General features: G+C 49.6%; 1 protein-coding gene across 4 annotated transcripts in view; it reads right to left on the bottom strand.

The window, feature by feature from the left end:
• Positions 1-13774, bottom strand: part of arhgef6 (Rac/Cdc42 guanine nucleotide exchange factor (GEF) 6) — a 163451-nt gene that overhangs the window by 64029 nt on the left and 85648 nt on the right. For all 4 annotated transcript variants that reach the window (XM_067997332.1, XM_067997333.1, XM_067997335.1 and 1 more), the window contains exons 4-5: positions 6706-6851; positions 4133-4334 (exon numbers count right to left, since the gene is read on the bottom strand). In XM_067997332.1, coding sequence (XP_067853433.1) covers positions 4133-4334; positions 6706-6851 — 348 coding nt within the window. The remainder of the gene's footprint in view (positions 1-4132; positions 4335-6705; positions 6852-13774) is intronic.

Below are 13774 nucleotides of genomic sequence, written 5' to 3'. Positions count from 1 at the left end.
ACACTGTGTGTCAATCTTGTGCAGCGTTAGACACAGTTGGCAGCACAATCCTGCTCCAAGAATCAACAGGGATTCGACAAAAACCATATGTTCCGTCTTCTCGTTATCGATCCAAAATAATTGACATTTGTGCTTTGGTTGTGGAAAAAGTTTCAAATACAAATGGGTTTTGGAAAAGAAAAATCAATGCATCGAATTCTAATCTTTAAGCAAAATTTTCACTTCACTGTCTCGGACCAGCAAAGTCCCCTCTCTCTCCCCTCTCTCCATCCCACCCAGTAAAACGTTCCTGAAGAGTATGGATTGGTTATTTCTCGACAGGACAGATAACACTGTGTAGATCCATCCTTCCATAACTTCTGGTAGCCAACGGCTGAAATATAAATGAAGGAAATTAATTTGCCTAATTTGGAAGCAGAAATGAGTCTTAAAATATAAACAACGGGGAGATCGAACGAAGAGTCATTTTCTCTGTCGGCCGGGGGTTCAGTGAACAGCACTCCCTCACCTCGGACTCAGGAGGTGGCGGCGGGGGGGGAAGCGCGGAGAGGGGCGGCGGGGGGGAAGCGCGGAGAGGGAAGGCGGGGGGGAAGCGCGGAGAGGGAAGGCGGGGGGGGGGGAAGCGCGGAGAGGGGCGGCGGGGGGGGGGGGGAAGCGCGGAGAGGGGCGGCGGGGGGGAAGCGCGGAGAGGGGCGGCGGGGGGGGAAGCGCGGAGAGGGGCGGCGGGGGGGGAAGCGCGGAGAGGGGCGGCGGGGGGGGAAGCGCGGAGAGGGGCGGCGGGGGGGGGGAAGCGCGGAGAGGGAAGGCGGGGGGGGGAAGCGCGGAGAGGGGCGGCGGCGGGGGAAGCGCGGAGAGGGAAGGCGGGGGGGGGAAGCGCGGAGAGGGAAGGCGGGGGGGGAAGCGCGGAGAGGGGCGGCGGGGGGGGAAGCGCGGAGAGGGAAGGCGGGGGGGGGAAGCGCGGAGAGGGGCGGCGGGGGGGGAAGCGCGGAGAGGGGCGGCGGGGGGGAAGCGCGGAGAGGGGCGGCGGGGGGGAAGCGCGGAGAGGGGCGGCGGGGGGGAAGCGCGGAGAGGGGCGGCGGGGGGGGAAGCGCGAAGAGGGGGCGGCGGGGGGGGGGAAGCGCGGAGAGGGGCGGCGGGGGGGGAAGCGCGGAGAGGGCGGCGGGGGGGGAGCGCGAAGAGGGGCGGAGGGGTCTAAAAATGGATAAATCCCAGGCCCGGACGAAATGTATCCCAGGCTACTGTGTGAGGCAAAGGAGGAGATTGCGGGGGCTCTGACACATATATTCAGAACCTCTCTGGCCACAGGGGATGTGCCAGAGGACTGGAGAACCGCTAATGTAATACCATTATTCAAGAAGGGGAGTAGGGAAAAACCGGGGAACTACAGGCCAGTGAGCCTAACATCAGTGGTAGGAAAATTATTGGAAAAATTCTGAAGGACAAAATTAGTCTCCACTTGGAGAAGCAAGGATTAATCAGGGATAGTCAACATGGCTTTGTCAAGGGAAGATCATGTCTGACTAATTTGATTGAATTTTTTGAGGGGGTGACTAGGCGTGTGGATGAGGGTAACGCAGTGGATGTGGTATACATGGATTTCAGTAAGCCTTCGATAAAGTCCCCACAGGAGACTGGTCAGAAGGTACGAGCCCATGGAATCCAGGGTGCCTTGGCACTTTGGATACAAAACTGGCTTAGTGGCAGAAGGCAGAGGGTGATGGTCGAAGGTTGTTTTTGTGACTGGAAGCCTGTGGCCAGTGGGGTACCACCAGGGATCGGTGCTGGGTCCCTTGCTGTTCGTGGTCTACATTAACGACTTGGATATGAATGTAAAAGGTAATGATCAGTAAGTTTGCTGATGATACAAAAATTGGTAGGGTGGTAAATAGCGAGGAGGATAGCCTCAGTCTGCAGGACGATATAGATGGGTTGGTCAGATGGGCGGAACAGTGGCAAATGGAATTTAACCCGGAAAAGTGTGAGGTGATGCACTTTGGAGGGACTAACAAGGCAAGGGAATACACAATGAATGGGAGGACCCTAGGCAAGACAGAGGGTCAGAGGGATCTTGGTGTGCAAGTTCACAGATCCCTGAAGGCGGCGGAACAGGTAGATAAGGTGGTAAAGAAGGCATATGGGATACTTGCCTTTATTAGCCGAGGCATAGAATATAAGAGCAAGGAGGTTATGATGGAGCTGTATAAAACACTGGTTAGGCCACAGCTGGAGTACTGTGTGCAGTTCTGGTCGCCACACTACAGGAAGGATGTGATCGCTTTGGAGAGGGTGCAGAGGAGATTCACCAGGATGTTACCAGGGCTGGAGCGCTTCAGCTATGAAGAGAGACTGGGAAGATTGGGTTTGTTTTCCTTGGAGCAGAGGAGGCTGAGTGGGGACATGATTGAGGTGTACAAAATTATGAGGGGCACAGATAGGATGGATACTAAGGAGCTTTTTCCCTTCGTTGAGGGGTTCGATAACAAGGGGACATAGATTCAAGGTAAAAGGCGGGAGGTTAGAGGGGATTTGAGAAAGAACTTTTTCACCCAGAGGGTGGTTGGAGTCTGGAACTCACTGCCTGAGAGGGTTGTGGAGACAGGAACCCTCACAACATTCAAGAAGCATTTGGATGAGCACTTGAAATGCCATAGCATACAAGGTTACGGACCAAATGCTGGAATATGGGATTAGATTAGACAGGGCTTGATGGCCGGCGCGGACACGATGGGCCGAAGGACCTCTATCCGTGCTGTATAACTCTCTATGACTCTAAGCACGGAGAGGGGCGGAGGTGTGAAATTTCAGACAGCACGACTTCACAGCTGTGCCTTCGGCCAACGAATAGTAGAACAATGTTTTCATGAACAAAGTTACTCTTATCAAAGTAGGTACAGCACAGGAGGAGGCCATTCGGCCCATTGTGCCTGTGCCGGCTCTTTGAAAGAGCTATCCAATTAGTCCCATTCCCTGCTCTTTCCTCATAGCCCGGTAAATTTTTTCCCTTCAAGTATTTATCCAATTCCCTTTTGAAAGTTATTATTGAATCTGCTTCCACCGCCCTTTCAGGCAGCACATTCCAGATCATCACAACTCACTGCATAAAAAAATTCTCCTCGTCTCGCCTCTGGCTCTCTTGCTGATCACCTTAAATATGTGTACTCTGGTTACCGACCCTCCTGCCAGTGGAAACAGTCTCTCCTTATTCATGCTGTCAAAACAGTTGATAATTTTGAACACCTCTATCAAATCTCCCCTTAACCTTTTCTGCTCTAAGAAGAACAATCCCAGCTTCTCCGGTCTCTCCACGTAACTGAAGTCCCTCATCCCTGGTACCATTCTGGTAAATCTCTTCTGCACCCTCTCCAAAGCCTTAACATCCTTCCTAAAGTGTGGTGCCCAGAACTGGACACAATACTCCAGTTGTGGCCAAATCAGTGTTTTATAAAGGTTTAGCATAATGTCCTTGCTTTTGTACTCTATGTCTCTATTAATAAAGCCCAGGATCCCGTATGTTTTTTTTTAAAAACAGCTTTCTCAACTTGTCCTGCCACCTTCAAAGATTTGTGTTTGTGCAACCCCAGGTCTCTCTGTTCCTGCACCCCATTTAGTTTATCTCTCCTCATTCTTCCTACCAAAATGTATCACTTCACACTTCTCTGCATTAAGTTTCATCTGCCATGTCCCATTTCACCAGTCTGTCTCTGTCCTCCTGAAGTCTGTTACTATCCTCCACATTGTTTACTGCATTTCCGAGTTTCGTGTAATCTGCAAACTTTGAAATTATTCCCTCTATACCCAAGTCCAGGACATTAATATATATCAAAAAAAGCAGTGGTCCTAATACCGATCCCTGGGGAACACCACTGTATACTTCCCTCCAGTCTGAAAAACAACTTGCTTATCCTGTTTTGAGCAGGGCCAGTTAGATTTATAATTTAATTTATCAACTATCACATTTTGTGAAAAAAATGCAGGGAAAAATCTTCAATTTAGTTATTGAGCAAAAGTTTGAACTTTCACCCCCTGTACTGAGAGTTCTTTGAATGGACAGACACAACTGAACTGGAAGTGATTTTAAGAAACATCGAAGCCTCCAAACTGCCAGAACGAAGAGCGGCTTTGCTCGACTCACCACTTGCTTTTATCTCTCGCACGTAGTTGCTCGGAAACCAGCCCGACCTTCCTTTAAATGAACCTTCCCACCATCCTCCATCTTCCACTCTCGTCACGTAAAGAATGTCACCTTTTGAAAACGACAGCTCGTCCTCGTTGTTCTGCTTGAAATTAAACTTTGCTTTCACCACCATCTGATGGCTCCCGTTTTCAGTCATGTCCTAAAACCCAATACAAAGCCGCTTCAGCACAAACCAATCACAGATATTTCACTAAAGTACTCTTGAGAAAGTAAATAGTTAAAAAAAAACTCAAACTTTAGCTGCAAAAAGTACTCTGGGATTCGAAAGTGCAAAGTAAGTAGTTGAATTAATGACATTCCAGCGTTAATCAATAGAGATATCAGTGAATCTGGTGAAAAAAAATCACATATTTAAAATAATTGACAAAAGAACCAGGTGGGAGATGAGGAGAATTTTTTTTACGCAGCGAGTTGTGATGATCTGGAATGTGCTGCCTGAAAGGGCGGTGGAGGCAGATTCAATAATAACTTTCAAAAGGGAATCGGATAAATACTTGAAAAGGAGAAATTTGCAGGGCTGTGGGGAAAGAGCAGGGAGTGGGACGAATTGAATAGACCTTTCAAAGAGCCAGCACAGACATGACTGGCCGAATGGCCTCCTTCTGCGCTGTATGATTCTATGATACTAAATACCATCGATTTAATCTGGTAACAAATCCACACACACGAGATTGTGAGAAAGCCTGTTTGAAATCAGCACCATAAAGATACTAGACAGGAATCCGCTATTATCATTATGCAGGTGTCCTTTCACTGAGCCAGACAGCCTCGGGGTGCACGGCCCCCCGCCCCCCAACACCCCCCCCAACCCCGGGACAGCCCTGGGGTGCGCCCCCCCCCCCCCCCCACGACAGCCCCGGGGTGCGCCCACCCCCCCCCCGCGAGTCTCGGGGTGCACCCCCCCTCCCCCGCGACAGTCTCGGGGTGCACCCCCCCTCCCCCGCGACAGCCTCGGGGTGCACCGCCCCCCCTCCCCCGCGACAGCCTCGGGGTGCACCGCCCCCCCTCCCCCGCGACAGCCTCGGGGTGCACCGCCCCTCCCCCGCGATAGCCTCGGGGTGCACCCCCCCTCCCCCGCGACAGTCTCGGGGTGCACCGCCCCCCCTCCCCCGCGACAGCCTCGGGGTGCACCGCCCCCCCTCCCCCGCGACAGTCTCGGGGTGCACCGCCCCCCCTCCCCCGCGACAGCCTCGGGGTGCACCGCCCCCCCTCCCCCGCGACAGCCTCGGGGTGCACACCCCCTGCCCCCCCCACCGCGACAGCCTCGGGGTGCACCGCCCCCCCCCCCCCCCCCCCCGCGACAGTCTCGGGGTGCACCCCCCCCACCCACTCGACAGTCTCGGAGTACACATTCCCCCCCCCCCCACGCGACAGCCTCGGGGTGCACCGCCCCCCCCCCCCCCACGCGACAGCCTCGGGGTGCACACCCCCTGCCCCCCCCACCGCGACAGCCTCGGGGTGCACCGCCCCCCCCCCCCCCCCCCGCGACAGTCTCGGGGTGCACCCCCCCCACCCACTCGACAGTCTCGGAGTACACATTCCCCCCCCCCCCACGCGACAGCCTCGGGGTGCACGCCCCCCGCCCCCCCCCCATGATAGCCTCGGGGTGCACGGCCCCCCACCCCTCCCCCACAATAGCCTCGGGGTGCACGGGCCCAGACTCTCAGGGCCCCTCATTATTTACAGTAGGGATACTCTGGGACTAAGGGCGACACTTCCTGTACATGACATCGCACAGAGGCCCGGCAGTGAGGGAGGCCGAGCAAAACTAAGCTGGGACGTTATGTTAAACTTGTATCGAACCTTGGTTGGACCACACTAGGAGTATTGTGAACAGTTCTGGTCACCAGATTATAGAAAGGATGTAGAGGCACTGGAGAAGGTGCAAAAAAGATTCACAAGGATGATACCAGAACTGAAATGTTATACCTATCAGGAAAGACTGAACAGGCTGGGGCTCTTTTCTTTAGAAAAGAGAAGGCTGAGGGGTGACCTGATAGAGGTCTTTAAGATAATGAAAGGGTTTGATAGGGTGGATGTGGAGAAGATGTTTCCACTTGTGGGGGAGACCAGAACTAGGGGCCATAAATATAAGATAGTCACTAATAAATCCAATAGGGAATTTCAGAGGAACTTCTTTACCCAGAGAGTGGTGAGAATGTGGAACTCACTCCCACAAGGAGTAGTTGAGGCGAATAGTGTAGATACGTTTAAGGGGAAGCTCGATAAACACATGAGGGAGAAAGGAATAGAAGGATATGCTGATAAGGTGAGATGAAGTAGGGAGGGAGGAGGCTCATGCAGAGCATAAACACCGGCACAGACCAGTTGGGCCGAATGGCCTGTTTCTGTGCTGTAAAAGTCTATGTACAATTTGGACATTTTTGAACTCGTGCGGGGGTCAGCGAACAAAAGGAGCACTGTTTCTCAAAAGGAAATTTTAAAATGTTGACTGCGCCTCGGAGTTTCCTTTCCGACATGCCCTCCGGCTATTAAAGGCGATACGTTACCAGGTTTTTTGACTGCCTCCGCAGGGCTCTCGTTGCTTTCGTGGCTGGTGCTTGCGAGCTGCTCAGGGAAGTGGCAGAGTTACTGTGATGGGACGAGAAAGACGAGCATGTCCTCCCACTCCCACTCCCACTCCCACTTCCACGCTCTGTTTCAAAACAAAAACAAAAACAAGTGCTGAATCTCGTGGATGGAATTTCCCACCTCTTTGTCATTAAGCAGAACACAATAACCTGTCGGGTATTTTATATTCTCTCATAAAGCCTCACATTTGCGCTGAAAATGAGCACATCATCCAACTTATGGTCTGCATTTCTGTAGCAAAAACTGCTGTCCATCAGCTTATTGGAAGTTCCAGGATTTGCACCAAATTTTTTTTTAAATCTGTTCTTTGGTACGAGGGCGTTGCAGGGCTGGTATTTATTACCCATCCCTAGTTACCCCTTGAGAACAGCCTGGTTATATTCACGGAGAATTAATTTTGAATTGCTCAAGTAAAAGACCTGACATGATGTGTCATAGACATGATGGGCCAAATGGCCTCCTCTTAGAATCATAGAGTGACACAGCACGGAAGGGGGCTGTAAACTTCTATGATGCAAAGTGTTTTTTTTTTAAGGTGAGGGAAGTGGGGAGAGTTAAGCAGAGGAAAATAATTTTGAACTCTCCTGACCAAGATACACACTGTTCTGATCTCAAACTCAGTCAAGTGCTGGTCAGTAATGCTAGTTCCTACCAGTGATACACACAGGCATCCTTCCTGGTCCAGAACAGCAGAAAAATACAGGACAATGCACATTTCAACAGTACTAAGTTGTTCTGAATCCAGAGCCTCCAGTTCTAGAATCCAGGTAGATTTGTACAGTTCCTAAATGCTCACTTAGTTTCCATGACTCAGTGGGTCGCACTCTCGCCTGAGTCAGAAGGTCGTGGGTTCAAGTCCCACTCCGGAGACTTAGGGCTCAATTTTAAAATGGAGTCGGGAAGGGGGCAGGGGGGGTCAAATTGACCCCATTAGTACGGGATTCCTGGACGTCCGCACCATTTTGCCGTAAGGACGACTTTTTTTTTGTCGGTTTCCCGTCTGACTGAGCGGCTGATCGACAGTCTGGTCTCAGTCGGACGGCAGGCCAGTCGTGGAGAGGTCGTGTTCAGGTAAGTCTGCAGGTAAGTCTTTGTTGGTATGGATTTGGGGGGAGGAGGGCGTGGGAGGCATGGGTGGGCACAGGGGTCGCAAGTCATGGGGGGTGGGAATAGGGGTCAGTCTCTGGTGGGGGATGTCAGGATCGAGGGTCATCGTGGGGGTCCGCGATCGTTGGGGGGAGGGGGAGGGGATCAGAGGATCGGAGTGGGGGGGGGGGGGGGGAAAATCGAGGTCGGGGGGTCAGGATCCGCGATTGTTGGGGGGGGATCGGTGCAGCTCGGCTTGTTGGGCCTGCCGTAAGCACTGCTGCTCCTCCGGGCCCACAAGCTGTGCCTTTCTAGGCACCGACCTGTTAGTCTCGGGCCTTCTCACCTCCTTTCACGAGGCGTAAAACAGAAGGCCCGGGAATCCCGGCCCCCCCACCCCGGGTTGAAATCCTCTTTGAAAGGCTTTAAGGCCCGACCCCGCCTCGAGAGCTGGTTGGTCGCCCGCCCCTCGACCCGCCCTGGTGAAAACCAAAAATGGGCGGGTTGAAGGCAGGTCTGATATGGTGGCAACTTTCAATGCCCCCAACCCACCCGTTTTTTTACTTTGAAAATTGAGCCCTTAGAATCATAGAAAGGTTACAGCACAGATGGAGGCCATTCGGCCCATCGAGTCCGCACTGGCTCTATGCAAAATCAATCCAGCTCGTCCCACTCCCCCCGCCCTATCCCCGTAACCCTGCAAATTTTTTTCCTTTCAAGCACTTATCCAGTTCCCTTTTGAAGGCCATGATTGAATCTGTCTCCACCACCCCCTCGGGCAGTGCATTCCAGATCCTAATCACTCGCTGCGTAAAAAAGTTTTCCCTCATGTCACCTTTGTTTCTTTTGCCAATTACCTTAAATCTATGCCCTCTGGTTCTTGACACTTCCGCCAATGGGAACAGTTTCTCTCTATCTACTCTGTCTAGACCCTTCATGATTTTGAATACCTCGATCAAATCTCCTCGCAACCTTCTGTGTTCCAAGGAGAACAACCCCAGCTTCTCCAGTCTATCCAAGTAACTGAAGTCCCTCATCCCTGGAATCATTCTAGTAAATCTCTTCTGCACCCTTTCTAAGGCCTTCACATCTTTCCTAAAGTGCGGTGCCCAGAACTGGACACAATACTCCAGTTGTAGCTGAATCAGTGTTTTATAAAGGTTCATCATGACTTCCTTGCTTTGGTATTCTATGCCTCTATTTATAAACGTAAGGAATCTTACAGAAAGCCTCCGAAAGCTTGTTATTTTCAAATAAAACTGTTAGACTATAACCTGGTGTTGTAAGATTCCTTACATTTGTCCACCCCAGTCCATCACCGGCATCTCCACATCATGTCTATTTATAAAGCCCAGGACCCCGTTTGCTTTTTTAACCGCTTTCTCAACCTGCCCTGCTATCTTCAACGATTTTGTACATATACCCCCAGGTCTCCCTGTTCCTTTACCCCATTTAGATTTGTGCCCTCTAGTTTATATTGCCTCTCCTCATTTTTTCCACCGAAATGTATCACCTCGCATTTTTCTGCATTAAATTTCATCTGCCACGTGTCCGCCCATGCCACCAGCCTGTCTATATCCTCTTGAAGTCTATCACTATCCTCCTCACTGTTCACTATACTTCCAAGTTTTGTGTCATCTGCAACTTGGGAACAAAATCCAGGCCGACATTCCCGGTGCAGTCCTGAGGGAGTGCTGCACTGTCGGAGGTGCCGTCTTTCGGATGAGACGTTAAACCAAAGCCCCATCTGCCCTCTCAGGTGGATGCAAGAGATCCCACGGTATTATTTCATCGAGTTACATTGAAACTACAGCACAGAAACAGGCCATTCGCCCCAGATGGTCTATGCCAGTGGTTATGCTCCGCACGAGCCTCCTCCCACCCTACTTCATCTCACCCTATCAGCATATCCTTCTATTCCTTTCTCCCTCATGTGTTTATCGAGCTTCCCCTTAAATGCATCTACACTATTCGCCTCAACTACTCCTTGCGGTAGTGAGTTCCACATTCTCACCACTCTCTGGGTAAAGAAGTTTCTCCTGAATTCCCTATTGGATTTATTAGCGACTATCTTATATTTATGACCTCTAGTTTTGGGCTCCTCCACGAGTGGAGACATTTTCTCTACGTCTACCCGATCAAACCCTTTCATTATCTTAAAGACCTCTATCAGGTCACCCCTCAGCCTTCTCTTTTCTAGAGAAAAGAGCCCCAGCCTGTTCAGCCTTTCCTGATAAGGATATCATCTTAGTGCTGGTATCATCCTTGTAAATCTTTTTTGCACCTTCTCCAATGCCTTTCATCCTTTTTATAATCTGGAGACCAGAACTGTTCACAGTACTCCAAGTGTGGTCTAACCAAGATTCTATACAAGTTTAACATAGCTTTTGCTTTTCAATTCTTTCCCTCTAGAAATGAACCCCGGTGCTTGATTTGCCTTTTTTATGGCCTGATTGACCTGCATCGCTACTTTTAATGATTTTTACATCGCTACCCCTGAATCCCTTTGGTCCTCTCTCCCTTATTATCCAAGCAGTGTGCGGCCTCCTTATTCTTCCTACCAAAATGCACCACCTCACACTTATCTATACTGAAATTCATTTGCCAATTACACGCCCATTCTGCAGTTTAATGACATCCTCTTGTACTTTGATGCATTCTTCCTTAGTATTAACTGCATCCCCCAATTTGGTGTTGTCCGCAAATTTCGAAGAAGAGCAGGGGAGTTCTCCCCCAGTGTCCTGGGCCAATATTAATCCCTCAACCAACATCGCTAAAAAACAGATGATCTGGTCATTTATCTCATTGCTGTTTGTGGGATCTTGCTGTGTGCAAATTAGCTGCCGCGTTTCCTCCATTATAACTACGTACACTTCAGGCTACACCTCACAAATACTTCATCAGCTGTAAAACGCTTTGGGACGCCCGGAGGTCCTGAAAGGCGCTATATAAATGCAAGCTCTTTCTTTCTCACTCATCGATGATCTGCAGTTGACATCTGTTGACCGATTGGTAGAAAACCAAACTGGTACGGTCTCTACACGGGCACAAAATGACTCAAATTTCAAACGGCTCTTCTTAAAACCTTCCAACCGATTGGACAGAGTTCTTCACACTGCAAGGCCTTCTCCTCCCTTCCTACTTGCAGCCTGCTGCTTTAAGTGACCCTGTAAACAATCCATCTCCTCTTTATAAAACTCAGCTTTTACAGATTTGTTCAGATGCCGCTGTAGTGATCCTGCAGTGTGACCAACAACTAGGCATCACTTGATGCTGTTGCATTAACAGGTATTACAGGACACACTGTCCGTCCGCTAGACGGGTCAAACATGGCCACGATAAAGATTGAAAAATGAGAACGGTATTCACCAGAGCAGAGAGGGATGTGGGGGTAGCTAGGGGGCATAGTCTCAGAATAAGGGGTTGCCTGTTTAAGACGGAAATGAGGAGGAATTTCTTCTCCCAGAGGGTCATGAATCTTTGGAATTCTTTACCCCAAAAAGCTGTAGAGGCTGAGTTATTGAATACATTCAAGGCTGAGTTAGACAAATTTTTGATCAGCAAGGGAGACAAAGGATATGGGGGAAAAGGCGGGAAAGTGGAGTTGAGGTAAAAATCAGATCAGCCATGATCTCATTAAATGGCGGAGCAGGCTCCAGGGGCCGAATGGCCTACTCCTGCTCCTATCTCTTATGGTCTTGTGGCTCTCCAGAGAAGGTGGAGGTGGGCTGTCTACTTGAACAGCTGCAGTCCATTCTTTGTAGTGTTTTTTTATATACAACTGAGGGGCTTGCAAGGCCACTTCAGAGGGCAGTTAAGAGTCAATCACATTGGTGTGGGACTGGAGTCACATATAGGCCCAGGACGGGTAAGCACGGCAGGTTTCCTTCCCTAAAGGAACGACATTAGTGAACCAGTTGGGTTTTTACGGCAATCCGACAGCTTCACAGACACTTTTACTGAGACCAGATTTTTATTTCCAGATTATTTTTGTCTTTTCTTTAAAAATGTCATAAACATCTGGTGAGTGCATAATTCTCTAGAGTACTTTGAACAAAACATACTCCACCTACATACCTTTTCCCCCCAAGGAAGGAAATGATGACAGGATTAATAGATATCAACTTCCCGGTTATCAATGAATGAGGAACCAAAGCAGAGCAATGACCTGTAAACTCTGTCCATAACCTGTCATTACACAAGGTTTATTTCTGTTGTGCCACAAAAAGCAAAATCAGTCCTACAAATCTCTTACTGGTTCTGAACTCGACCTTACCCCAAATCAATAAAGTGTCTTAATCAAAAGGCTTTTCTATTCCTCCACTTTGGCAGGAAGAATAGAAAAGCAGTATATTATTTAACTGGAGAGAGGCTGCAGCACTCTGAGGTACAGAGGGATCTGGGTGTCCTAGTACATGAATCACAAAAAGTTAGTATGCAGGTTCAGCAAGTGATTAGGAAGGTAAATGGAATGTTGTCATTTATTGCAAGGGGAATGGAATATAAAAGTAGAGATGTTTTGCCACAGTTGTACAGGGCATTGGTGAGACCACATCGAGAATACTGTGTGCAGTTTTGGTCTCCTTATTTAAGAAAGGACATAATTGCTTTGGAGGCGGTTCAGAGAAGGTTCACTCGACTGATTCCTGGGATGAGGGGGTTATCTTATGAGGAAAGGTTGGACAAGTTGGGCCTGTATACACTGGAGTTTAGAAGAATGAGAGGTGATTTTATTGAAACATATAAAGATCCTGAGGGGACTAGAAGGGGTAGATACTGAGAGGATGTTTCCCCTTGTGGGAGAGACTAGAACTAGGGGCCACAGTTTAAAAACAAAGGGTCTCCCATTTAAGACGGAGATGAGGAGAAATCTTTTCTCTGAGGGTCGTGAGTCTGTGGAACTCCCTTCCCCAGAGAGCGGTAGAGGCAGGGTCAGTGAATATTTTTAAGGCTGAGTTCGATAGATTCCTGATTAACAAGGGAGTCAAAGGTTATAGTGGGTAGACGGGAAAGTAGGGTTGAGGTCACAATCCGATCAGCCATGGTCTTATCAAATGGCAGAGCAGGCTCGAGGGGCCGAATGGCCTACTCCTGCTCTTAATTCGTATGTTCGTAAACCGCACAAATGATAGAAAATAATTAACTTTACAATTGTATTTAAACAAAATATTAATTTAGCCTCATGAAGGTTGCAACAAGGAAATTCTAGCTTCTGAGTCTATGCTAGGAACACAGGAACAAAAAGGAGGCCATTCAGCCCCTCGAGCCTGTTCCACCATTCAATCAGGTCATGGCTGATCCTAACTCCATCTACCCGCCTTATCCCTTGACACCCTGACCTAACATAAATATGCACCTGTGCTCAGGAGCCACAGTGTCCTTACCTTTTACCCCAGGACACGCAGTGCCCTTTGACTTCCTCCCAAGCCTCCGTCAATGCCACTCTGAGCTATTTGCGGAATTGTCCAACAGCAGTTCAGGATGACATTCCATTCTATGGATCATTCCCCCGACCTTCCACCTGGTCCATTCTCACAACAACAGCTCAACAGCACTAGCAATCAGACTTTGATAATTCATCAGCAGATACTTCCCCTCAACCGGCAGAAACCAATTAACTGGACATTCATTTATTCGCCGATATGGGAGCTTGCTGTGCACAAACTGGCTGCCGTGTCTGCCTACATTATAGCAGTGACTACACTTCAGAAATAACTCGTTGGTTTTAAAAATCAACAAACCTGCATTTACATAACACCTTGCCTTCGGGGCACGACCAAACATTTCACAGAATGTGCCAACCCTACACGTGACTCCAGTCCCACACTACATGGTTGCATCTTAACGCCCTCAGGACAACTAGGGATGGGCGATGAACACTGCCTTGCCAGCATGATCCAC

This window comes from Heptranchias perlo, chromosome 15 (genome assembly GCF_035084215.1).
Source record: "Heptranchias perlo isolate sHepPer1 chromosome 15, sHepPer1.hap1, whole genome shotgun sequence".
In the NCBI taxonomy this organism is placed as follows: domain Eukaryota; kingdom Metazoa; phylum Chordata; class Chondrichthyes; order Hexanchiformes; family Hexanchidae; genus Heptranchias; species Heptranchias perlo.
This window is presented reverse-complemented; position numbering and strand designations above follow the sequence as displayed.